This window comes from Rhipicephalus microplus, chromosome 5 (genome assembly GCF_043290135.1).
Source record: "Rhipicephalus microplus isolate Deutch F79 chromosome 5, USDA_Rmic, whole genome shotgun sequence".
Classification (NCBI taxonomy): Eukaryota; Metazoa; Arthropoda; class Arachnida; order Ixodida; family Ixodidae; genus Rhipicephalus; species Rhipicephalus microplus.
In genome coordinates this window covers 166,807,302-166,835,201 of record NC_134704.1, presented here as the reverse complement: position 1 = coordinate 166,835,201, position 27,900 = coordinate 166,807,302, and the positions used below count along the sequence as shown (strand labels likewise).

The following is a 27,900-nucleotide window of genomic DNA, read 5'->3' as shown; positions in this document are numbered from 1 at the left end:
ACTAGATTAAGAAGTTTCATGCTATTGAGTGACTTTATGCAGTACCCTTTGACTGCAGCCAGTGAAAATTAATAATTGTGAATAATGTTGTCTACAATACTCCGCACGACTGCACACTCTTAGCAAACGACTGCTTAAAACAACGCATGTAAGACGGAAAACATGCCAAATTTCTGGTTCCTATAAATGGCTCTTTAGGCGACGCTTTTATCCGTCTTTATAATGTGGTCCATGGCTATGCGGCTTTTTTGGGCGGCCTCTCTAAGTGGCTCTTGTTTTATGTGGTCTAAAATTATTTCGCTCTTTCATAAGCAAGGCCATTATGTTGCGATGAGACCGTTCAAAACTGACTGTTTGAAGTAACGCATACTACCGATCAGGTGAAGTGATATTTCAGGTCACAAACGTATGGCCCAGTTAAGGCCAAAATATGTGCGATTTTTTTCACAACTTCTTTGAGAAAAAAATGTTATTCTTTTTTTGATCGATTATTACTTCCTTATTTTTACTTTTTTCATATGAGTATGCATAATACATCACAAGAACACTGCACACAGTAGTAATTAACTGAAGATAAGCAAAACACACACTCACGTGCACTTCACTCCCGAGATCTGAACCCAGGCGATTGGCGTGACAAGCAGAGATTGTATCCACTACGCCACCGCCCCACACCATTCAAGGGAACTTGCGTAACAATCTATATTCGCTTAATGTTACATTGGGCGATTTGAGTTTCTGCTACATATTAACGCTGAATTTAGGATCTGTCCACGACCTTTTGCGAATTCCCGTGGGCAATCAGTCAGTTTGTGTGTTTTTATATTCCGAAGGTGTACGCATTCCGCACGGCGGCGGGGGTGAACGACAAACGACGCGGTTCCAAGTGCATTTGATTGATTGATTGATTGATTGAGAGATTGATCAATTGATTGACTTATATGTGGGGTTTGACGTCCCAAAATCAACATATAATTTGAGAAACGCCGTAGCGGAGGGCTCCGGAAATTTTGACCACCTGGGGTTCTTTAACGTCCACTCAAATTTGACCTCGGAGTGGCCTCCGAGCAGCAAAACCTGCCCTGATGTGCAACCAGCTGCTAAAGGAAAATTTTTTGTTATGTTTGAAGAAGTATAGGCAGGACGGGTAGAAGTCAGCTGATGGGTATTGCTACAGCATCACTTGGCGAAGTACGTTCATTGTACATTCTGTTTCGTCCTTCGCGAGCATCATGTTGTTCTGCGTGGTTTTACACGGGCAGTATTTCGCAGTATTACTGTCCGCAGAAGGGCCAGCTTTCAGATCACGAGCGCTTGTTTCTCTCTGAGAGGTAGGGATAAAAAACTTCGTTCTTCATGTGAAAGTACAATGAGCTTTCCCGAAAAATATAAAGAATGTGGTCTCCTGAGCTCGAGGATAATCGCATCCGCAAGCGATGCTATGGCATTGTCATGCTGAGGAGAATTGCACGTCAAAAATTGGATTGTTGTCGTGTTTAGTCATTGTTTTTAGTCGTAATTAAGTCAAGCTCTCCATAGCTTCGACAAAGATTAAAACGTAGTGGCTGAATGTCACGTGGAAAGAGCGCACATCAACTCGTGTACATGACTCCATCGAATAGACTTGCTTTCTGCCAAGCGGCGCGTCAGTGTAGGTAGCAATGCTTGAAATAAAATCAACTGGGGGTGTGATCCTGACTTCAAGAATGAAGTAATGCCCACTCTTTAAAAGTGATAAGTCTTCTAGCATAAGCGTGCGTAGTGTTCCCCTTCATGAGTGTGGCGGAAAGGGGGAGTGTTGGCGTGGGGCCATAGCACCTCCTCCCTATTAAGTGAAGGTATCGCCAGGGTTGAGTCTCCCCGCCCCTCCCTGAGTTGCAACGTACCACCCCCCGACATGCTATGCCAATATATGGAGCCGCCATTGCGCCCTTTCCGCACACGCACACCAATGTGCCCTAATATTCAGTATAATGCAACAATTATGCAGTATGCAAAAGTAGAAACAAGTGCAATGATCCTCTCAAATACCGCATAAAATTTTCATAGCACGCCTGTGTTGTGTGAGGCAGGATAATGATTACAATACACAGTAAAGTGATAAAGTTCTTTCGTTTATTAAAATCGTGCAATGTTCTTATTGCGCACGCCCATAATTTTGACACGCTCTACACTGTGTTCAACAGTTCTTATAGAGCCACAGTTGTCGCAGATACATAATCGCCCTTTGACCGAAGCGATAGCGTAAGCTGTTTTTAGACGCCACCCACAATGAGCTGCTATCCACTTACATGTAAAAATTTTCCTGCGTTAATGGCCACGTGGTGTAGCTATGCTATGCCGAATCAAACGTCGTCACAATTCATTGGCATCAGGAGGTTTTATAGACTTCGGGGCATATTGCTTCACCCACAAGTTATCTTTTAATTCGTAGAGATGCACTCATATTTCTTCCTAATGCTCTCAACTTAAAATCACCAATGCATATTTAAGCCGTCCTGTGCTTCATATCAACTGTGAATCGCCTTCAGTGCGTTCCGCCTAACTACCGTTGATCTTAATCAAACTTGACGGCTGTTGCGTACTAGTACATAACTTATGTTTAAAAATTGGATAGTCATCACTTCATTCCTAATGAATGCTTCACGAACAATGCGGTATATCAGAAGCGCAGTTGCTAAGTCTGGCGTGGTTCCCTGGTAGAATACTTGGTTTTCGCTCAGATCGCTGGGTTTAGATCACTCCTTGGACTCTGACATTTTTTGTCTACATTTGGCATATAAACGCGGTCCATGTCAGCTTTTTCTTAATGATCACGCAATAAAAGCACCCATGCGTCTGTACCGGCGTTGCTACCGCTTTTGAAGTTGCATCTATCATATATATATATATGACATATATACATACATATATATATATATATATAACGGAAAGGAGTGTATACCTATAAGGGCTCGTTTTTCGGTGTTTTGACAGAATATTATTGAGATATAACAGACAGTAATGCCAAAGAATGTACAGGGGAAGTTATTAGAACTAATAGAATGTAAATAAGAAAAAAAGTGGGTGAAAAAATAACCAGCCATGAGCAGGAATCGAACCTACGACCTTCGAATAACGCGTTTGATGCTTTCTCTCTCTCTCTCTCCCTATATATATATATATATATATATATATATATGTGACGCATGAAGCGATGGTTGGTAGAGGCAGAGAAGGAAGAAGACAGAACGGAATAAACATGGGGTATGAGCCAGGCCACGTCAACCATTCATCATAGCGTCACATATATATATATATATATATATATATATATATATATATATATATATATATATATATATATATATATATATAAGGAAATGAAGTGTATTTCTAAGGGCTCGTTTTCCGTGTTTTGACACATTATTATGAGATCTAACACACAATAATGCCAACTAATGTATAGGGGAAGTTATTAGACCATTTGTAATGTAAATGTGAAGAATGAAAAGTGGGTGAAAAGATAACTTACATTGGGCCGGAAACGAACCTGCGACCTTCGAATAATGCGTTCGATGCTCTACCACTCAGCTACCACAGCGGCTATCCCCCTAGCCACTTTATTGAGTTTTTGATGGGAATTTTTTTAAACGTGGGAGTGTCAGTCAGCGCCAATTTAGCCATGAAGGCCATGAATGCACACTCTTTATGAGCCTGTTTAAATTCTTTTTTGATTCACATATAAAACCCAATTGAGTGATTGTAGGGTTGCCGTGGTGGTTGCTCAGTGTTTTTTTTATCTGATGAAGGCCGGTCCCCGGTTGAAACGTAGGAAAAATAAAAAGTTTTAGTTTTGCCCGTCCTGCACTTCTTGGTGTATATATATATATATATATATATATATATATATATATATATATATATATATATATATATATATATATATTATATATATATATATATATTTATATATATATACATATATATATATAAATATATATATATATATATATATATACATAAATATATTTATATATATATATATATATATATATATATATATATATATATATATATATATATATATATATATATATATATATATATATATATATATATATATATATATATATATATATATATATATATATATATATATATATATATATATATACACATATATATATATATAAATATATATATATATATATATATACATAAATATATTTATATATATATATATATATATATATATATATATATATATATATATATATATATATATATATATATATATGAGGTCGAACAACAAGTTTTGTTGTCTTGTTTGCTCACGGCAAGAATTTTTTTTCACCCACTTTACTTTCTTCTTATTTACATTACAATGGTTCTAATAACTTCCCCTATACATTCCTTGGCATTATTGTCTGTTAGACCTCACTAATATTGTGCCAAAACACAGAACAACGAGCTCTTAGGTATACACTTTTTTCCCTTATATATACATATATATATAGAGAGAGAGAGAGTTAGTTATATAAAAAGATAGATAGATAGAAAGATAGATAGATATATAGATAGATAGAGAGATAGATAGATAGATAGATAGATAGATAGATAGATAGATAGATACGTACATATATGCCAAAAGGTAACAGTACGCAAAGTATTGCTTCACATTTATTAACGCAACACAACAAACTTACCTGACTCTAGTCGTCTGCAGCACCCTCTAAATAAATAAAAAATAGGCTGTTGCGTGGTCACAGCAACTACTCGTAATCCTAATAACTGTTGTTTAATGTTTCAATACAAAAACATGATTATGAAATACAACGTCGTGGAGGTCGTATTTTATAACCTAGGTGCTCATATATGCCAGCCAGTACCAGTGGTTCTTAAATGTGTAGTGTGGAATTTACAGCGGTGGGATAATTTGCCCAATATTCTTCTATCAGGCGCTGACTGGACAGCGTGTCGGGGACAAAATCCTTCAAAGAGCAGCCGATGGCTTTGACAGTCATGTCCCGGTGTCACGTATTTCACTTCTATGGTATCAGTAAGATGGGCTATGAGCACACCCAGCAGTCCTGCACTAAGTAGAATGGGCGCGACTTTTTTAAATAAAACAATCAGTTGTTGGGCTGTTCATTGGCAGGCTAGGTCATCTAATTTCGCGCCCATGAACTTTTTTCCCAGAGGTCACATGATAGGTTGTGCTCACAAGGCCGAGAGAAAAACCTCACTTGAGGCTGAAAGAATGGGTGTCTGCAGAAAAATCCCGCATTCATCCTTAAAGAAGTTACTCAGGGAGTTGCAAAGTGGACTCATACCGTAGAGTTTCAAAAACGGGACATATTAATAGGCCCCTTTTTTCAGGTAAGCAATATGAGCTTTTAAAGATCTATCATGCGTTAACTCGTACTTCTGCCATCAAGCTAGCCAATCATCAATCATACGACATTACCCACAAAAAAGCAGTGTATCTGCCAGATGCTAACACTACAGTGCACCTTTCATCCTTTTTTTTTCAAGACTGCACATGATTTAAAATAGCCTTCCTCCAGACGCTGTGCCCCACTTCAGTTTCATCCGCTTCAAAGCTGTGTTCGAGCATGTAATCCTCTCTGACATTGTGGTAGCCCACCCCTAATGTAAAACCTCTTCAATGTTTGGGCCTTTGCGTTATGGCAAATAAATAAGTTATCTTGAACTCGTTATTTAGGTGGTATCTACTTTTCAATGGGACTTAATCATGCACAGATTAATCTGTCCATACGCTTAGTTTATTCCATGCTTCTATTTTGTCTTTTTTTTCTACGTATGCAAAGTTACGAGGTGAGTGTAATTCACTTTTATTGTTTTGCCTACAGTTTGTTTTATTACTGGTAATCGTGATAAATCAAACTCGCCCTTTGATGTGGCTTTGTTCAGGAGCAAGCTCTTGGCAGACAATATAGCAGCACGTGCCCTCTTCCGCTGCGGTGCGAGCAGAATTGGTGTTCTGATATTTAATACGACCATTTTTTGGTTGATTTTGGCGTCAAAATGGTCGTGGCAGCAGCGCTCTGACCACGTCATCAAAGACCATATGTGTCAACGGAGTCATTTCGTTGTTATGAAACGGATAAAATGTAGGACGTGTAACTCAACGGACCAAATTGTTGCTTAGCTGGGACACTTATAACTTCTTCCAAACCTTTGGTAAGGCACTATGGAAAATCAATTGCTTTCAACTAGCTTGCTTGAGGATGCTTTTTATGATGTGGTTGGAAGTTCTATCAGGTGGCTTTTTTCATTGTTCTTAGGGTTTCATCTTAATTAGGAACGGCGCACAATACACGTGACACAAAACAATCGAAACACGAGGGCAGGTAGCGGTTCATCGTTTCTGTTCTCCTTTTTTTGTGTCCCGAAATGTTTGTCGTTTTTAAATATGAACCCAGACTAACTTGCTTGACTGTCAGTTTCTTAACAAATGATGAGCACGCACGTAAAATAGTCTAGAAAAAAGTGCCGTTTAATGTTCCACGTGCACCTACGAATGTTACACTTACATTTGCTTGATTAGCCCCTTAATTGCTTTGGACGAGCAGAGCTAGTCCTGCCCAAACTGTCACCAAACTGCTTTGGGTGAGTAGAACACGTCCTAGTGGAATAGGTACTCCCATCTAGCGTTCAGACGAAAAAGTGCGCATTTTCAGGTTGTTTCGTGGGTCATCCAATAGTTTACAGCATTTTCTCGAGGGTTTAGTTTTGTTTTAAGGCAGTATTGCAATTTTTGTATGGAAAGATGGCATGCGTTTGCGGCCACCTATTCATAGCTAACCCATGAACACAAACTCGATGCTATTTGTTTTTGTCATCTTGTTTGAGTGATCATTCGAGTACAGATATGTATATTGCGTCCGTATGTGAAGACAGCGATGACGGTGAATGAGTAGCTCCTCTAGTGATGGTGAAGACAGCTTGGACGCCAACATTGCAAGTGCCCGCCAGTGAAGCTACCTTGCGTTATTCCGCGTTTTGAAATTTACCGCACTGCCCCGAAGCGACCGAAGTGAAATAATGATTGATTGATATGCGAGGTTTAACATTCCAAAACTACCATTTGATTATGAGAGACGCCGCAGTGGAGGGCTCTGGAAATTTCGACCACCTGGCGTTCTTTACCGTGCACCCAAATCTGAGCACACGGGCCTACAACGTTTCCGCCTCCATCGGAAATGCAGCCACCGCTTTCGGGAGCGAGCCCGCGACCTCCGGGTCAGCACCCGAGTACTTTAGCCACTAGACCACAGCGGTGGGGCCCAATCAAAATACCCTAAGAGTTCTTAGCCTACACAAGTGAACAAAGATGCTGCATCTGTAAGTATTTTGTGTTTAAATTTTTTATTCTTATTAGCAGCAGGTATCATTTCATAATTATTGCTCAAAAATTACCTTTATATTTGATTGAGTTGAGTCAGTACGTGGCGAAAATATTTTTTCAGCATAGACTAGCTACTTTTTATTACAACCAGAATCAAAATCCTCAATAAAAATGTATTGTTTCACTGAAAATTTTAAGAAAAAAACCTGAGAAATTAAGAAACTAGAATAGTACTTTTCAAACTTGTTTATTGAATAAAATAAATATTTACATTTCTCGCAGCTAATTCACTCTACTATGAAAAATTTGCACGAGGTTTCATTTCTGTATTATGGTTCTTCTTTGATGTCCACCTTCGGGATAGTTCAGACACCGAGTATTTTAAAGCGTTTTTGTTAGTTATAGAACCACGGGTAAAAAATTGGCTTACACAATTAACAAGCATTCCTGAACAAAAGGGTGTTTATTGAACACTATGCCAGTCTACTTCTTCAGTTCTCTTAAAGTGGGTTTTTCCCACGTCTACCTTTCAAGCCTAATAGCCGTCGTCATCGTCTTCCTCGTCATTCTCGTCATCTTCGCAGAGGTCACTGTCGTGAAGAGGCACCACGACGCCGCAAACGTCATGAAACTGCTTCAAGCAATAGAGAGGCACCAGATCTTCGACCACCTTTGAAACCCACAAGGTGCACTCTGCAGCAGAGTAGCGAAGAATACACTTTCAGTTTTTCAATGCCATAGTAACAGTAAGAAATAAGCACTAGAGTGAAATAGCGACTGCCCTAAATTGGTAAATAAGACAGCGTGAAGTCTACCATCATTATTTTTGGCATCATAGCTTTATTTATAGAGGAGAACACCTACTTAAACGCTTCATTTTTATAAAGTGGCGCCGTAATGTGTATGCGTGACGTTACTAATTTCAAAGCAAAGTAATCGTACTTTGGCGCCAATAATACTACGAAACTTTCTGAAACTTCTTAAGTATGTGGTGCTTACAGAGTACATTTTTTTCATTATTATTGAATAATAAATAAGTAGACCAATATATGCGCCGTCAAAATCTCTAAATGGAAAGCGAATAGTGCAGAAATTCAAAGGTGGCATAACCACCAAAGTTTTCTTGCTTAGTAAGAATCCTTTCACCAGGAATGTGAAAGAGTTGCTCGCCAATGTGAGAAATGGTATTTTGCTATTCAATACATGTATTAGAGACTACAAAAAGTTAACACCATCTTCCTAGAGGGAACCTTGATGGCATGTGAAGCAGCAGCATTGCGCGCGGGTAGCGTCACGGGTTGAATGGCGCTAACACGGGTGCTGCGGTGAGAGCAGGAAGACTCGTTTGAAGCGATGGCTGGGGTAGGTCATGTAAGTGACACTACAGACATCATTCAACGCGTTCGTTAAGCGCGTGTCAGGTTTATTGCGCTCAAATTGACGAGTTGGCTGTGTAGAGAGTGGTGGTCGCGGCAGAGTGGTGGGCAAGGCGGCAGCAGCGGATGCCACGGCAAGTGTGGGGCAGGTGAGGGAGAGAGTGACGGGAACGCACACCGCGGGGGAAGCGTCACATCGACGCACAGCAGTGGCGTGGCCAACTTGGCACCGCACCAAAACCAGGGGCGCGCTGCGCGTTCGTACGGAGGGACCACGTTACACAAGCTAGTGAAATAGCTCCTTCGTATCTATAACAGTTTTACCGTCACTGTTATGGGAAGGATCGAACAAAGCGAATATAAAAGTCTCACTGGAACTGCGCATGCAGAAAGCATTTGCACTTTGAATGTGAGACGCCGTCCCTTACTTCGTTCGCGTTCTGCAAATGCTACTAAGCTGTGGAGCAGTTTTAGTGCAAACGTTAAACGCTGTAGACCCTATCACTCAAGCAGATGGTGTGAAAAACAGTTATCACAATTCTCATAAAGACCCAGTTATTCTTTTTTGAAAATATTATATGCTTTAGGACGTAGTTCAATTAAAACCTTTTGGCGGGTGCCTTTAGAAACTGTCATGGCCGTAAAATTTCAAATGGTGAACTCTCGTTCATATAATTTATATGCATTTACCGTTTTTTATGCCAAAAATGCTTCGAAGCCCGAAGGTGACGGTAGGAAACGACTGGGAAATCAATGAGTAAGCATTCTATGACTAGGCTAAAAGGTATGCTCATTTTTGCAGTACCAATCGTGTATATCTACTCAATATAAAATGCATTGTAGTACCACCTTCTTTTCTTTTTGTATTTGTGAAAACTTCCCAAGCGTGACAAAGTGTGTGCCCTTTTCATTCTTCGAGGACAGTTTCTATAAGTACTGACAATATCCTGAGTAGAATACAGAGAGAAATCAGTTCTTATATAGCGTACTTGTACGACAGCAAAAACGGTAAAGTAGCCAACTCCGGCTTTTACAGTTTCGCCCGACTTATCATGTGGCCCACAGCTTTTTACAGCAACAGTTGTGAATAAGCAGCGTTCAGCTTCTCAATTCCGCCACGAGTGACAACTATCTACATTCATAAATAGTTCATAGTACATCAGTGATTTGTAGCTCACTGCTGAGAGTTCCACAACTGCTCCAGATCTCTGTGCTATCTGCGCATTACAAGGTCAGCTGGTTGAAGTGATTTTGTTTTTCAGTGCGTTCTTACGTTCGGCGAAGTGAGGAACGTCGGTTATGGCGCAGTCCTTGTAGTCGCTCCAAACAATATAAGCAACTTCCATGTTAGTGCCTGCGAAAAGAATAACAGAAAAGAGGAAAAGACTGGCATAAGTAAGCCTGTCGAAGAGTACAATTAAGTAGACAGATCTAAAGAAGATGGCGCCGTTTTCTCTGCGTCACGTTTGACAAAAGTATGACAACGTAGAAAACTGCTAAGTGATGGAATACTTTAAGGACCGAGAAACAATTAGGCTGAAGAAAGTTTTGTAATCTAACGGGAATTCTGTTCTGCGAAACTACTGTGATAACTGTTCCTCCCCTGGCCGTGGTGGGGTGCGTTTATTAAGGTAACTTTTGAGACGTGTTCGTTCTGCTCAATGATTGCCAAATAAAGCGTCTTTTCTAAACAGGGACACATGCAGCGGCACAACTTCTTTACCTTTTATTTGTGTCTTCATCCGAGTAAATGAAGTTTTTCTTTCAAAGTGGGCTGAAATCATTGGGAATAGTTATAAAAATGGGAAGCGATTTCAAGGAATAAGAAATTTTTGGAAGTTCAGGGATGTTGGTCTCTCACTCTTTACTCTGTCTCAGATGAATTCAATGGAGCCTATGCTACTTTGATGGAGGACATGCAAGATCAACAAATGCGAAAATTAACCATCCGAAGTATTACGTAAAAAGCATATAAAGAAGCATAGAGGATACCTCCATTAGAACACGATGACCAACAATATTTAAAAAGACTCTACAACACGTTTTCAGCACTGTCAATAAAGACGGCGGCTTGTTAGTCCATGCTCCCGAGAAAACACCGGCTTTACAGTGCCGTAATGAGCCTGAAATTTACAAATATTTCTCAGTGTAGCTAATTATTTTGTGATTTTTCTACGAACAATATCATATGCTCAAATTCACGGCCATTGACTGATTTATTTTACTGCGTAATTTATTGATTCAATTTATATTACTAAGCTTTATTGAACTATATACAATGTGCTCTTGCTTCTTGACTTCGTTGGAATGACATTAAAGAAAGGGAAATAGCTGGTCTGAAACTAGTTAGCCTATTATTGCTGGGCAACAGATGGTCGTCGTGCGCGTGCAATCGTACACATGCTGCGCCAGGCTGCGTTGAGTGAATCTTGGAGTATCTAGCGGGTAGTATCTTCCATGTCTTACTTCGTCAGGGTGGGGCGAGCTGATGTTGGCCTCATGTAGTTTTTATAAAAGCAGCTGGGCAGGATTTGTTTATTGGGCTTACTTAAAGGGTATGCTCTATCGTTCCTAGCACTTGGAAGTAGTCAGAGTTGGGGTCATAATATTAAGTCCTCGGAGGCTTCACCCTTAGGGTGGCCGCCTTGCAAGGCAACCACTTGCTGCGTACGCTTGCTATTATGCACAAAGTAAGCGGTGTGTTCGATGAACTAAAAAATAACTGCTCAAGGTGATAATTTGCGCCTGATGCAATCATTACCTTCCGTGTCCATTCCTGACTGCTTAGCTTGGAGCACACTGACACGGCCGAGATAAGGGAGAGAGAGCGATTGAAGTGTGGACAATTATCAGTAACACCACTTGTCCTTGACAAATTATAAAAACATTTAGGTGAAGCATTCGTCAAGCAGTAGGTTTACTTATTGAAGCTGTTCAGTGGTTTGTTAGCAAAGCGTTCCAGGGCTTTTATAAGGAGCAATCATGTCCATTGATACCGCAATGTAGCAATGCAGTTGCGTGAAATGAGGACTCTCAGAAAGGTAGAAAGCAAATGATACCGCTAAATCTGAAAATAAAACTAGAGCACAAAAAGACGAGAGGCACGAACAAAATATCTCTGACTGGGTAGAAGATTAGGACGTAGAAATAGCTCCAGCCAAGCTCGTATAGAGCCCGACAATTCAGGACCGCATCAGTTCCTTCATAAGGATCGGAATGTGTTGCTGACGGAGATGCGTCTATGAGCAACATAAGCACTCCCTGAGGAAGAGACCACTTTGGTGCTGAGACGTCGTGGGGTCAATACGAGCTTGGCTGGAGCTATTTCAACCTCCTAAAATTTAGTGTTGCTTGTGACAATTAAGCAATATATAATCTTGAGCTTAACAGTGGTGTGGTAGGGCCTGCGACGTACAGATGTGAGCACTTAGACAGGCAACTCTGAAATTACCCTGGGACGGCTATACTCCCCACACGCACTTCACCACCTAGAGAATGGTCCCCACACTCACTAGTATAGAACAGTATGTATCCGTTCAGAATCACTATGCTAGCATAAGGAATAGTTCCTGTCTTCTTGCCGTCTCTGTCTCGTCGTTTTCCCACTCTTGTTTTGATTTCAGACAATGCAACAACTCGCACAGCAACGCAGTCTATTAAGATACCGCTAAGTGTGCCTCGCATAATTAAGCTTGGTTGCGTCTGCATGTTTTTGTAGAACATATTTAACTAGAACTAAGTAGTTTACTTGGTAACGAAAACGTATAATAAATACGTCATAATAAATACGTCCAAATACGTGCAAAGCGTATATTAAATACGTCCAGCGTAAACGTTTAGAGCTACAAAGGAAAACCGCTGAAGTGCGTGGTACACTAGCGTCCTCATTTCGCTGGAACCGCTGCAGCTCTTACACGAATAAATGAACTGTATTTCCCGCTAGTAAATCTACTTAGGATCGCATGACTGACGCATGTACCTTTAGAAGCTTCAGACCACCTCCCTTATTTTTTAGGCAAAGGAAGTTTGGTTAGGCGACTCCTGTGAACCTGATTGCTTGCGCAGAAGCTTATCCTCATACAACAAAAGAAATTTAGAGTACGCTCAAGTATTGCCTTCAAGAGTGTAACGCGATATCCTGATCGCGCACTGGGCTCATCGTTTTTCACCGTGCTGTGGGCAAAGTTACGTGTTTGTGCGTGTTATAGGCGGTTTGAATCTACCACGACATGCCTGCTCCAAATCCAGTTGCGAAGGACCACTACATCATAATTTTTCCTTTGCAGTATGAAGAAGTATGGTGCGGGAACCTTCGCAGCTGCACGCTTTTTAATGAGTGGGCAGCATTACCTGCCACCCTCGTTACTCAATTCACATGTTTTGACATCTTGTGCGATTGTACAATTTTGCTACGTTATGTTTTATCCATTAAAAATGGTGCTTTTCGGCCATCAGTTGGCAGTTGCCCCTTAAAACACCACACATAATCATCAAGAAGACTTAACCCACTGCACAATAGTCTTAGACTTTGATTTTAGAAATCAGTTTCATGCATAGGCGTAGCTCTGAGCTTGAGCACACATTTGCACCGCAGAAGGCGCTAGTTTAAGCAATCAATCAAATCAAATGAAATCAAATGGAATGAAACCTTCAGTTCTCATATTATGATTAAAACACCTTGGATATTAAGAAGAAGGCCCCGAGGTCAGAAAACGGCACCGGAACTCTCTGTGTTTGTTTATTAAGTAATAGTAACAAAATTAGCGCAGAAATGAAGAAAAATATGTCAACTACAAACGGCTACAATTAGAACAAATACTGCGATGGTAGGAAGCGTTCTTGTCAACCTTTATAAGCACATAGAACTGTTTTCTTATTGGAGATATATTGAATAAAGGCATATATGTATATTTATATACACATTATTTTATGTTAGCAGTCAAATATGCAAGGAAAGCTGGTTCGCTTTTCACTCAAACCTAACCCTTTGTGTTATTTACTTATTTTAATCGATGTTAAAAGAAGAGGGGGTGCCACCAAACTTTGAGGCGGAAACACAGTTCGTGGGTTTAGTCTGAATGCTAGGACACTTCGCACGAATGTTTGGACACAGCAAACGTTCAAAATATGTTTAAGGTCACCCGCAAGTTGTACCTAAATAATCATTCTCCCTACCAAAGCCTACCGCAAGTGCGTTCCGAACTGTCGCAGCTCTCTGGGAAGCAAAACAAAAGATGAAGTAACGTCGCACAAGATTTGTATACTCTGTTTTACACATCAAGTGTGACGTGGTGGATCCAAGCGCGACTTTTTGCAAACAAAGCGTTCTCAACAAAAGTACTTCGACGTTGTTACTACCGATAATGAAATTTTTATTTCGTTATTATGACAAGAAGTAATTGAAAACATTACGTGCCTTAGAAAAAAAACACCATTAAACGTCTGTTAATATTATGTGGCTATATAGCTTAGTTTTCACGTGACGTAACAGCCCCGCCATGGTGGTCTAGTGGCTAAGGTACTCGGCTGCTGACCCGCAGGTCGTGGGTTCAAATCCCGATGGCGGCGGCTGCATTTACGATGGAGGCGGAAATGTTGTAGGCCCGTGTGTTCAGATTTGGGTGCACGTTAAAGAACCCCAGGTGGTCGAAATTTCCGGAGCCCTCCACTACGGCGTCTCTTATAATCATATGGTGGGTTTGGGACGTTAAACCCTACAAATCAATGAATCAATCAATGTGACGTAACATACAAGTTCTCTACTCTGGGTACGTCACAATGGCAGCCACCTAGATTTTTAGTGACAGTGCAGGACAGGACACCACAGAGTCATTCGGTACCCGCGTTCTTTTCTGCTCGCCCCACGTTTTCTTCTGTTCGCAAGTCGATCCAAATGGCAGCTCGAAAAAACGCGAGGGTGCTCGGGCATAATCAGATGTCACGTGAACGACCACAAAACACGCGCAGTTAGACGTTTTGTTGGCCGAACCTTTTCACTGGCTTCCACAGGGTTGCACCTAATGTATGAAACGAAGTATAGTGAGCGTAAACGGGAGCAAGTTTCCCCTTCAGCGGGGAAAAAGGTTTGTCCCAGCTCAACCTGTTTCCATCTTGTACCAGCCTGACTTTGTTCGCATTCGGGCAAACACGCCTATTGTAGTGAGGTGAGGGCACGCCTTTTGAAATGAGGTGAGGGACCTCCAGACACCTGCACTACGTATGCACCATCAAAGCATCGCAACTACTTCACGTTCCTTTTGCAGGTCCCTTTGTGGCAGGTCTGTGCGAAAGCAGACGAGAGCCAGCGCGACGTGCATCATATTTTTGTATGTTCACGTGACTAAGCCCTCTACACTGCCACGTCACAGCCCATTTCGGCGCCCAGAAAGTGAAAAGAAAAATTATTCACTTAAATATACAATAATTTTATTTATCAAGATTACTGTATTCTTGCTGCATGTATCATGCTTTCTGGAACTATAAAAAATGCTAGCAGCAAAGAACGCACAATTCACAAATATGGTGGCACAACCCCTTTAAGGTTTCGTTCACCAAAAAGGCCATTTTTTTACTCGCCAGCAACGATGCTGACTCCTACGCTGGATTATCTGTGAAACGAACATTTCAAAGATTTAGCGCGAAGGCTCCTGTGGTGCTGCTGGTCGGGGAAAACAATGTTTTTAAACGCGAATGCATTTCTTAGTCAGGCTATGTTATGCTTTCGGCAGCGTGCGCGCGCCTGGATGTGTTGTCTCCACTCTCACTCCCTCTCTCATAGACAGAGCTCCGTGCGCGCGTTATTCTCACCGCTAGCAACAAGAGCAGGTTACAGTGTACTAGAAGGGGCAGTGGAGCGAACGAGGCGGCCGCGCTGCATCTCGGCTGATTCTCCGGCTGGTGACAGTAGGGGCAGCGCTGTTGTCCCATGGTACCGAAGATCTCGGGAGCATCTGCGTTGGGAGCTTGTGCGCCGTAGCCTGCGAAAGCGCCTAATTGCTCGTTTGTAAGACGTTTAATGCGTTTCTGTGCCTTTATCGGTAAACGCCCCTGCTACGCGCCATGGTGCACGAGTGAATATGCAGGCACGCTTAATTGCGTCGATACAATCACTGTTTAAATAGCCTGCCAACCCACACAAAAAATAAAATATCAATCGGACTTTGCACGGATCCGCCTAGCTTCTCACTGAAGCAGCGCTGTGAGCTGCGTTACGTCATAAGTGGCTGCTGGCGAACTAGAAAGAGAGGAGAAGTATCAATACTGCTATTAAATGATACGCTCGTTTTGTCGGTAGGCTCTACGATATGCAGAGCACATCGTTCCTTATATGAGTCTACAGGCACTCGATCATTTCACGAGAAACCCGAGTACAAGCAACGCTGTTACGGCATTTATATCGGTGACGACTCAATTTTATCATGCCTGTTTTGCGGAATATAATAAGTATTGCTTTTGGAAAGGCTTATTACTTATTGAACATAATAAAAAACACACAAACATATTAAAAAGTGCCAATTGTATATATAGCCTGTCTACTGATTTGTGTAAATTCATGGTAACCAGTTCTCATTTTGTATCAACAGTTTAAATTGCGCTACTTTCCTAATAATCTATTGGCGTAACGCCATTGCAAGTCGGAAAAATTATGGCGATGTTTTGTATTATAAGTATAGTTCTATTTTTAAGTGTCAAAAGTGTAAGCAGGCAGTGGTGCATCTTGTTTTGAGAAATTTACTTGTACACACACACACACACACACACACACACACACACACACACACACACACACACACACAACCCCGCCACGGTGGTCTAGTGGGTAGTGGAAAGTGCAGCAGAACGTTTGAAATTGGTGGTCGCTGTGAATGCATGTAAATATTTTAGTATACCCTAAAAAGTTAAATTACGAAGAAAAGGTTCTCCCTCGCTCCTCTCTACTAACGGCCTCCTGGTTCTGCATGCGTTTGAAACGCTATTTTTGAAAAATCTCACAGCTTTCTGAGCGCAGCTAACTCCCAATATATTGGCTAAGTTGTTCTATATATTGTAGACGCGTAACCAATGAAGAAAGAGTTAAGACAGAAGAAATCAGTTTAAAACACCCTCTTTCTGAATTATTTTCGATCTCTACAAGGGCTTTTATGGAGCTCAAGTTCAGTAGATTGGCCTGTTATATTTCAAGGACAATGACATATGTGATAGACATCAATGATGGGCAGGTACGAAGAAATCTGAATTATGAAAGCGCGACGGAGGAGCCGAAACGCATAGCAGTTCCTGCACGCGGCCCGCGGCTCTTTCAGTACTATTCGGCGGGAGCGCCACCGCTACGGGCAACGCGGGAGGGATCAAGCGGCGAAGCGCGGTCTCGCCACTCAACACTTCTAGTACACTCTAAGCAGGTGGTGCGGGCAGAGTAGCGCAGAGTGAGCGAAGACGAGGAGCGCGCTCTGGATTGTGAGGGCGCTAGCATCGCGGGAGCTCTGCGGAGATCCCGCGTGTGTGGAGGCAGTGTAGGGGAGGGCAGATGCAATGCTTCGCTGCTCCTCCCACTCTCCCGCCCGCTCTCTCGTACGTATATAAAGAGTAAAGCGGCGCCTCACTCTCAACCGTTCACTGCATTATTAATGTGTAAATAAATGGTTACGGTACAAATCCTTGTCAGGTTATTATTTTACGCCATTAAAATTACTACGGCATGTACTCTCGGCTCAAGAATGCATTTCCTGGCGATTTGTTTTTGGGCGAGGAGGCGTTTTTTTGCTTAGCGTTACAATAGATGTCTCAGTCTTGAATTGACATCGAACCCGAGTCTTTTGCGTGATAAGCGGATGTTCTACCACACGGTAGAACATCCGCTTATAAGTTCCTCTGCTTGGAAATTCTGTGAAAGTAGCTTTCATGCTTCACAATTACCCATGCCCTATATGCATGCTTCACAATGGAACTTGGAATATTACAGTAATAATGCATGTTAAAAGCATATATTGTCAACGGGCGTCAGAATATGCGATTATCATTATGCATCCATGGTTGAAAGCTAGTACCCCACTACAAAAGGCATACACGCTACTGCGCCTACTCTCGCAAGGCCATTTAGTGGGTGCATAGCAAATTCTAGAAGATTTCGTGACTAACTGTTCGAAGTCCGCACTAGAAACGGGAAAAGGCTAATGCGTTCAACTCCTAAAGGTGAAGGTTTAGGGTCCTCTAATTTTTCCTAATCATCGCAGTTATTACATCTTTCTCAACTTAATACTTCATTTTTCTTGCAAAAATGTAGTCCGCCAGTGTATTTGCCCCCCTGTATAAGGCCACAACATTTGAAGATGAATAAACGAACAAGTAAGTATATATTTCGTTGTATTCGTTGAGACCCACTCGAAAAGTAGACTTGCGCAACAACGACAATGAAATAAATGTGGCATATATATGTACGCACTTTTGCCAACTGTGAAGTTTGTTGCATCCGGAGTCGCACCAGCCGTGTGGTGAAAACCAACGTGCTTCCTGCAAGTGTAATGCTTGATTGATTGATTGATATGTGGGGTTTAACGTCCCAAAACCACTATATGATGATGAGAGACGCCGTAGTGGAGGGCTCCGGAAATTTAGACCACCTGGGGTTCTTTAACGTGCACCCAAATCTGAGCACACGGGCCTACAACATTTCTGCCTCCATCGAAAATGCAGCCGCCGCAGCCGGGATTCGAACCCGCGCCCTGCGGGTCAGCAGCCGAGTACCTTAGCCACTAGACCACCACGGCGGGGCAAGTGTAATGCTTGGTATTGAATACATCGTCCAACGCAAAACGACATAAACTTGTTATAAATACTTTACACTACAAGTGCAGAACCCAGACAATGTATATTACACACTACATTTTGATTTACAGGAACATTTAGAGTATATACTGGCGTATTAAAAGAGAGGTATGACCAGAATTATGGTCATCAGCTCTTCCAATCGACGCAGCTGTTTAGCATGTAGAGAAAGTTCAAAGACTGGTGAAGGTCGCCAATGCCCGCTATAATTTGCCCTGAAATGTGATTGATTTATTAGCGCGAACATGCAAATCATAAACCATTTGCTGGACTGAGAAATATGCCCGCCTCGACGTATCCTAAATAATATATGATCCTAAATAGTGCATCTCTGCTTGTTACTTATCTACAGGAGCCCAGCAACGAAGTTAGCAATTCTATCAGCTTGGCTTTTGATCCCTCTCTTTAAGTTTAGTTTTACACTATACTCTCCGTGAAGTGCTTTCAACGTATTTCAGAGTACATTGTTCGCAGTTAAATAATTGTTATGCTGCAAAAATAAATTCTATACTGTTAGGGTGTCTCCTAACAGTGTGGAACATCGCTTTAAAAGCATGGGGTCGATGACTCTTAAAGCCTTCCTAAACAACGTTTCGCTGAATTAACAAAATTATCTCAGCGTCTTTATCAAACGTGAAACTCGCCTGGCATCACGCGTCGTTAATTCCCGTCGGCGTCCAGACTAGAGGGCAAACCCATCAGCACGCCATTACGTTGCAGAATATGTCATCGTGCCATCACAGAACACTGAAAATGGGGACGTCTGGTGACGTCACATAGCATCAGAACGTCACTGCATGCATGTTCGGCATAGTTAATGGTGGGCTCTTCACGAAGGCAGTGCAAAGCGCGGTGAGAAGCTTTTGATCGTGAAGGCGATGCAAAAACTAGGTTCATTGCACAAATAGTTCGGAACGTGGCGGCACATGACTGAGTGGAAAGAACTCAACGTGTCTCCATAAAAAAAATCATGACAAGTGCGTGCAGGTAGGTCCTAAGGTCCGTAACGTCTGTGCTAAGGTCACCGACTTGTATAACTTGGTTTGGTTATGTCGGTGTTTTATACCATTCTGTCACACAGTCATTCATATTTATTAGTCTATTATTAAACTTTTTTGGTGCCTCAGATATGTTTTGGCTAAAAACGTGTGCTTTCATGCCAAATGCATCAAAAACCTTGCCCTTAAGACGACTTTTTCTTTAAAAGGGATTCTTTTGCCTTCCTGTCATCCTAGGACTCCACATCCACATTCACACTAATCCAAGATCTTGCATAAGAGGATTGTTGTGGTCATGTTCTTGGTTCGCTGTATACGCCTATTTTTTCGTAATAAAAATAAAGTGTGTCTGTCGGTTGTATCTCAACAGCTGGCCAGAGTGCAACAGCATTGAGTGTCATTAATCATTTTGGCGCTCCACAGATCAGAAGGCTAAGAGGACTGGCTATATTATGAGAATGGTTGGAGTAGCAAACAATACAATAAATGTACACTTCTTGTGCTGTGTAACATGCCAATTTAGGTATAACTGTTTCAAGTGGAAGTATGCAATTCAGGTGTTTGGGTGCGCACTTTACTATAAATATCGTACAAAAAGTGATAACCATCGGTCAATTTTTTAAACGATTAGAAGACTAATCACTCAAGATGGCTGATGGCAGAAAATACATTAGCAATAATTGATTTTTCAAGAAATCAGGCTGGTTTTATCACCTTTTTATGACAAGTAATTACAGTTTTGGGACTATTGCATTTCAAGGAAGCTTCGAAGGCTGCTGTTAAACTCAAAAGATGTAATTATTACACTTGATAGTACGCTGAGCAGCTTATCTGATTCAGAGATCTGATTCAGAGATGTTGGCGTCGTGCTAAAAAAATAATCTGACCAGCTGCACTTCGCCAACACTGCGGAAACGGCTAAGCCAATTCTTGCCAGTTAGCAGGATATATCGCGCTTCTACATTTCAAGGACTAAAATGTTTTTAGACCTATCTTTATCTTCTGTTTTCGTCATGGTGTAGGATTGTTGTTGTGGTCAAAACATAGGTGACTCAATTAAAATGTTTTACAAGACTTCAGCTCATACATAGGCCAACTAGAATTTGAGAGAGCGTCGTTTTCGCTGAAAATAACCTCTCTAGGAGGCTCTTATAGGAGTAACTTTCAGTTAGAATGTGCCTAGATGTTGAGGCTTTTCAAAGAATGCTGTAACGCAGCCACACGTTGAGCCATATTTGAGACAACACATTGACATAATAAAGAGGTACATTGCCACTGGTTTAATGAAAAGTTTTATGATTCGCTTTCAAGGCATATCCACCACTCCAGCTATTTTCTAAATCCTCGTTGAGTTGCCAAAGAGACCTAAAGGTGGGGTAATTTCTAAATGAGGTGGAATAATTTCTAACAATAAATAGAAGTTATAGTAACAGGCGACACTTTGCTGGTGTGAGACGCCACAAATTCTATGCACGTTCAATCTCGCATTCCGAGACTTTTATACCTAGAACAGATGATAATACGTCAAGCACTCTCTGCCCAGTATGTTGCCAAGTTTCCAGTGCGTCTAGAATACCGTGTAGACAATACCGTGTAGGCGCCTGGAAGCTTTCATGATCGCTTCGTTAACAAGGTTCAGACCTTTGGGTTCACGTTAAAGAACCCCAGGTGATCAAAATTTCCGGAGGCCTTCCCTACGGTGGCTCTCGTATTCATATAGTGGTTTAGAGAAGTTCAACCCCACATATATTGCTCTGCACGCTTTTCTTCACCCGGTGGCCCCCTGCGTGAACGCGTGACTGACTATTTTCCCTCCCTGACAGTGCCACTGTGCAAAAAATCTGCGCAATGCGTCGCTCTGGAGCCTGCGCGCGCATGCATTTATTTAGCCTTTATGCAACTAAATTTCTTGTAAAGTAGCCTCTTTGAACCCTGGGTACCTAAGTGGGTGCCGTTGTTTTAAAGGCAGCAGATCATCACAATTCAATATCTGAGTGTCGAAATTTGTCTTGGTACAATAAGGATGAGTCACTTTCACGAAGCGCCACAAAGTGGCGCCATGTTTTTGGTCAAATTCCGAAAAATGAGTGCACGTGATGACTGAGTACTGTACGAATGCTCGGATGCGTACTGCATGAGAGGTTGTCTCTGCGACAAGTGAAGGCTCTTTTTCCTACTTGTCGCGTGAACCACACCATCTATAGTACATTCTTTGAATGTGGATGCTCTTTAGATAATAATTATTGTAGTTTTGCTCTGATGTTTTTGTTGCACTCTATTCTAGAGGCTTCAATTTATTATTAGTACACAAAATGTGTATCATGACATTTTGGCACAGCCATTCAGTTTTTCGGGTTCATACTTTCAATGCGTTTTTGTCTAAGAGCAGAAAGTCAAAAAGTATACATTTGCAAAAGCTTATATTTCATTAGTGCATTCTTGGAACTGAGGAGGATAAGTAACACTCGGGTAACGAACAGATGCTCGCCGATATGATATCGAGAGCTTTGCCCCCTCTTGATAAATAATTTTGTTCAACTGCGTGGACTTTTCAAGTCTTCCGTTACATAGCGCCTGGCTTCAATCATCTTTGCGCGAACATCGCAGTTGGCTCGGCGACAACCTTTGCGTTCTCGTGTCAATTCTCGCTTATGCTCACTATGGGCGGCATATTCATCAGAAAAATGAGAAGTGTTTGCCACTTTGAAAGCGGGAGCTCCTGAAAACTGAAATTGACGCGTCATCTTACGTTTCACAGTGTCTCACCACCACCCCCCTTTTGGCGCTTTTCTCGAAGCGAATTTCTCACTTCGACACCCTCCACCCACACCTGTCGTAATAAGCCCACGTTTTTTCAGACATAGCACAGCCTTCCTCATCATACCAACACCAACTTTCGCCACAATACAAGCGCACGTGATCGGCTCTACAATGACCTCGGACATTAAAGCTTCCACTTAGAACTGCTCAACTGTTACAAAGCGTTGCAATAGAGAGTGCAAAACGAATCCAGCCTTCGATAGTGCACGAAAACATTCATCATCGTATACGCTGTTTTCCAATTATAGTTCCTCTCAATGTCGCACTTGTAGGTTACTTCTGGCGCAAGTCAATTGAACTTTTTATTGAGGTCGAATGACATTCAAGTGTTGCCTAATAATGAACGCTGCAGTTCGTTGTGTACGGCTGGAGTTAGTGTTGTGCTGCTAGGCAAGTTCATGAAGGTATTATTTCCAGCGTCGAGGCGGAATATAAATAGGAGAAAGCATCGCAAAATGCATAAGAATGCGAGAAATGATGAAACATGTTACGTTAGACATACACACGCAAATCATCAATTAACTATTTTTTCCGTCTTGGACTTTGTCACATTTTCACTCAAGCCGAATCGCGCAACGCTTACCGCTTGCCTGGTCCATCGCTGAGTGACCACACATAGGTCACCGTTTTAGCCACAGGATCAAAATCTTTGCGCGTCGCCGACAGGCATTCGAAGATAGTGTCGTTGTTCGTATCAGAGATACCCACAGCGTAAGGGAATGCGGCGAAGACCTGAACGCAAGGAAATGCAGATTTACTTGCAATGTTTCTTTATCATATAGTCTCAGCAATACGCATCCCGTTCAGGAAGCCTCGCGCACGGTGTAACGTGCAGAAATGCCATACGTGCAGGTTATATGTTACCCCACCCAAGACTGCATACTCTCCCAACTCATGGTGTCACCTGTCTTCTTTCAAATGGAGACAGAGTCCTAAACGACACTATCATAGAGGTTTATATCAAGAGAGCCGAGTCTACATTTCTCACGACATAGCACAAGAAATTAGCACCAACATACAAACTTCGCAGTATGCTGATAGCCACCATTAGTAGGGTAAATGACGTTGCAGAAAAACGAACTACCTAAAACTAACTATAAAAATGGCCTGCTGCTGACGCTCACCTTATTGTTTTTATGCACTGCTACACGTTTACTGAATTTGTACGTTCTGGAGCGTCTCAAATCTAAGATAATAATATTTATTTGAAGTTTCTTACGTGGAAAACGCACATTATTATTACGAGGCAAGCCACTGTGAAGAGATGCAAAATTTTCAAAAACTACTGTGTAACTTAAGGCTGTGCACAAAATTAATGAAAAAAATACACACTCGAGATCCAGCAACGGCTACGGTGAACAAAGTGATATACACTATATGCCCCAGAAGCATTTCAGATAAACCTCTTTTTTTTTGTAGGATAAAAACAACACTATAGTTGCCAAATTCGGATTGTCGGTAAACCAGCACTCTTTACCTCGAAAGCGTCAGGTGCTTCGCGTTGCAGCAGATGAGGTCCATTGCCAGCATCAGATCTGGCTACAAGCAGGACGGCCACTGCACCTAAAGCGACACTCAGAGATTCTCTCATTTTTTTTACAATGGCTTCAAAGCTTTATTGCTGGCAATATATACCTTTTGTGGTACGCCTGATGCACTTATTGTCAGAACTTCTTCCGGCCTTGTGAAGTTGGTTGATTCACTTTACTGATTACATATCATCTGGGTTATTACTCTTGATTGTCAAGCGGTGCAATTGAATTCTTGACTCTTTCTTTCCCTCAAACAGTAGGTATGCACGTTTGTGTACAAACGGGCATGTGTGTGTGTGTGTGTGTGTGTGTGTGTGTGTGTGTGTGTGTGTTAGCAAACCAGGAAACGCCTCATATCGAGCACTACACTGCATGATGAATGCTAAAACCAAAAGCACTCAATCTATCCCGTTCAAAAGCAGCAAAAACTAACCCAATTGTAAGAGCGTAGACCCAATAAATTTGTCACCCATGGGCCGTTAAGAAACAAAGCTTTAAAACAATTACTTTTTTTTTGAGAACGTGTTTTATAAAAAAATCTACTGAGAGAGTTTATTGCTAGAGTGACCAATATGACCACCTCTATTCGGAACGCCCTCATTCAAACTTATGTGCACGTGTGCTGAAACTGATGTCTGGTTTGTTCTACAAAAACAGCGCACTCAAAGCTGGCTGTCAAGCACGCTTCATACGAGGACATTAAATCACCTATGACCTGTGCGGTAGCCTTCCAATGCTGCTTTATTTGAAAATAATGTTGTTTGATCACAAAAATTAGAACAATACAACTACGAAACTACGCCTTGATATAGAAGAAGACTTGCTGAATTCGCCAAGAGTTTGCCTGATTCACCGAAGTTTCAGTTGCGGTACAACAAGCTCATTGTTTAAATTAATTACTACAAGTTTAACGGTACCAGAGTTATCGAACTCGGCGAGTTGTCACGTGGTCGTGACGTGGCCGAAGACAGGAGACTTCGTGTTGGGATTTAACTGTTTATTTGGGCGAACCTGTGCCCGGTAAACGGAAAGTCCAATTACAGCAGCAGTCTCGCACAGATAGCAATCTCGGACTGATAGCGGCGAACGGAGCGTCGGCTGTCGATCAACTAGTGACAAGCGGCGAAGCGCGTCGGCATTTATACTCTTGCCGTCGAATGTTCTAGCGTTATCGCTGGCGGTGGCATAGGTTCCAGAACAATCTGTACCTTTCGCACAGTGGGCGTGATCTTATGGAAAGATCTACTACAGTCCGGAACCTTCCCGGCAATAAAGAAAAAAAAAGTCCGGAACCTTCTCGAAAACTGCAGGCGCGGTTTGCGCTGAGAATTGTGTGGTGTTTTGGGACGATAACAAAAACTTCGGAAATGAAACGTGGCAATATGTAGGTACGCGGGAGGGGTTATGGTGATTTTTTAGCACCGTGTAGTGTGTATATTCTTCTGGCAAATGTTAGAAGCGGAGTTAACAAGCATGATTCACTTGACTCAATAACTGATACGTGCGATTTAGGAAACAGTGATCAAGCTGGAATCTGTCTTCCCTCAGGCTTTGCGCACAACAAAATATTTCAGGACGCGCACAGTTTTTCCATTTACCGCTGCAATTTAGAATCTCGTGTTGTAGGCGGTGTCATGTCGGCTCTCTCAAGATGTATTCGAACTTGTTTTCTCCCACTTAAATCTGTGCTTGTGGTGGTTTGAGTGCGTGAACACATATGCTACAAAAGCTTTGTATTGGAGCCCTCCTTTCGTCCTCTCATCAACTCGGCGAGCTGTGTTGCCGATTTAGATGAAGCCATCAATACCATCACTTCACGTCATCCCAAAGCTTTCAATTTTCTGCTTTGGGACTTCAGCTTCCCCAAGATTTTGTGGTCCTCTGATCATGCAGTATCAAAACTATTTTCTTCGAAAAGCTTCAGTTTCCTTAAACTCTGCTCAGAAGTTTCTCTAAATGACATCATTTCACATCCGACTAGGTTAGCTAACAATTCTAGGAACACACTCGTCGTTGTGTCAACAAACTGTCTGGACAAGGTTTCGAACTCATCATAGCTACCTGGTCTGAGTAACCATTTAGCCCCAACCTTCAATTAATGTATGTCAAGCCTCCAAAGCTTGAAGTATAAAAGAACCTCCGTAATTTCAACAAAGCCAACTTTGCGGCTATTAAAACGAACTGTCGAGCTTCGCGGACGCTTTGTTGGGTTTTGAAAGTCGGAATACAGAATCTAACTAAAATATGTTTGCACCAAAAATCCACGATTTAATTTACAGATATGTTAAAATGCGCACTATTTCCTTTCATTAAAACACATCTTGGTACACTCACACATACGACTCTGCAACAGAAATAAAAAAAAATGATTCTTTCTTTCGGCCAAACACTCTTCCTCTGAAATGCGGGGAATCGCATACAAGAAGGCAAACAATGCATACGTTTCTGCGCTTAGGACAGCCCACAATAATTTTCTACATATCACTTTGCCTACAATGCTTTTTAATGACCCAAAAAAGTTCTGGCAGATCATCAACTCCAATCGAGATAGGGAAATTGTGTTATCAAATCTTTCTGGTCGAACGATTCCACTCGCCGACTGTCCTACAGTCTTAAACGAAGTTTCTGTCATAACATTGTTACGTAATTGTCTGCGATGTTTCCTTATTGGCAGTGCTTTAACCTTTTATTATTGACCAAATTACCATTCAACCCCTTGGGTTAGAAAAAAATATCGAATCTCTGAAAGTGGCTTTAAGCCCAGGAATAGATTTCAATAATGCTAAGTTTTTCAAAAGTACCACGGCAATATTCTGTCAAAATATTCTATCAGTTCATTGGCGAATCAATGATGCCACATGATTTGAAAATTCGAAATGTGGTTTCGGTGCATAAATCTGGAAGTAAAACTATCCCTTCAACTACCAGCTTATTTCAATAACCAGTATCCCGTGTGAAAACTTTAACATATGTCCTTGTCACTAATATTGCAATGTTCCTAGATGCGAACTCATTTTTTTTCAAATGCTCAACATGGCTTTCGCAAATCTTTGTGCTGTGAAACACACCTGGCTTTATTTACCCATAAATTACACACCATACTTGATCATCGTTCCAAATCTGATTGTATTTTTCTCAATATTGCAAAGCCTTTAAAAGTTGGCCACAAATTACTTTTGATAAAATTAGGCAGAATAGACATTGATCATAAGCCCCTTTCTTCAATTGGAAGTTTTCTGAACGATTGCTCACCATATGTGTCTGCTAACACTTGTATTCCCAACAAAGTCCCGTTCACTCCGGCGTACCCTAATATTCGGTACTCGGTTGCCTTGTTTTTCCTAATTATAGTATTTACTTACCAGAATTTAAAACCTCTAACACTCATTTGTTTGCAGATGATTGTGTAACATATCAAAAAACCTCTGACCCAAACGACCTAATAATACTTCAAAATGACCTTACACTGTATCTAACTGGTGTAAAACCTAGCTAATGATACTTAACACTACTAAATGTAAAGTCTTACGCGTTTTCCGCACATCTTCCTTCTCCACTACTTATCTGCTTGACAACTCCACTCTTGATTTCGTGACAAAAATATCACTACCTAGGTGTTCACATAACTCTCACCTGGTCTGTTCACAATGACAAAATTATTAGTAATGCCAACCGTCCGCTCGGTTATCTCCAACGCAAATGTTCTTTTGCCTGTGTCCCCTTAAAAGTTCTCGTTTACAAAAATTTTATACGAAGTAAACTAGAATATGCCACATGCATTTGGGACCTGTGTACTAGTGTACAAACATCTGCTCTCAATCTAGCCCAAAAATAATTCTCTCCGCTTTATCCTTGGGAACTACAGTCACACCGCAAGTAGCCCTTCAATGAAAGACTATTTAGCATCCGTCACTTGCCTGTCACCGTAAGTTCTCCCGCATATGTCTTTTTAACAAAATATATTGTAGCCACGCCATGCATGATAACATCATTCT

The 27,900-nt window shown here is 41.5% G+C and overlaps 1 protein-coding gene across 1 annotated transcript; it reads right to left on the bottom strand.

Moving 5' to 3' along the window:
* Window positions 1–7,798: 7,798 nt before the first annotated feature.
* On the bottom strand, window positions 7,799–23,964 carry LOC119173637 (uncharacterized). The gene is made up of 5 exons (XM_037424433.2): window positions 23,851–23,964; window positions 22,957–23,105; window positions 18,173–18,240; window positions 10,004–10,084; window positions 7,799–8,047 (listed from the first exon to the last, which is right to left on the bottom strand). The coding sequence occupies exons 1-5, from the start codon at window positions 23,962–23,964 to the stop codon at window positions 7,890–7,892; spliced, it is 570 nt and encodes a 189-aa protein (XP_037280330.2). The 3' UTR covers window positions 7,799–7,889.
* Between the last annotated feature and the right edge of the window lie 3,936 nt (window positions 23,965–27,900).

What these genes read in the sequence shown, in the direction of transcription:
- LOC119173637 (XM_037424433.2), bottom strand. Translation starts at nt 23,964, where the DNA reads ATGAGAGAATCTCTGAGTGTCGCTTTAGGTGCAGTGGCCGTCCTGCTT. An exon ending in AGCGATGGACCAGGCAAGCG is followed by an intron (nt 18,241 to 22,956) that starts GTAAGCGTTGCG and finishes TTACACTTGCAG; the next exon opens with GAAGCACGTTGGTTTTCACC. An exon ending in AAACTTCACAGTTGGCAAAA is followed by an intron (nt 10,085 to 18,172) that starts GTGCGTACATAT and finishes TTCTTTTCGCAG; the next exon opens with GCACTAACATGGAAGTTGCT.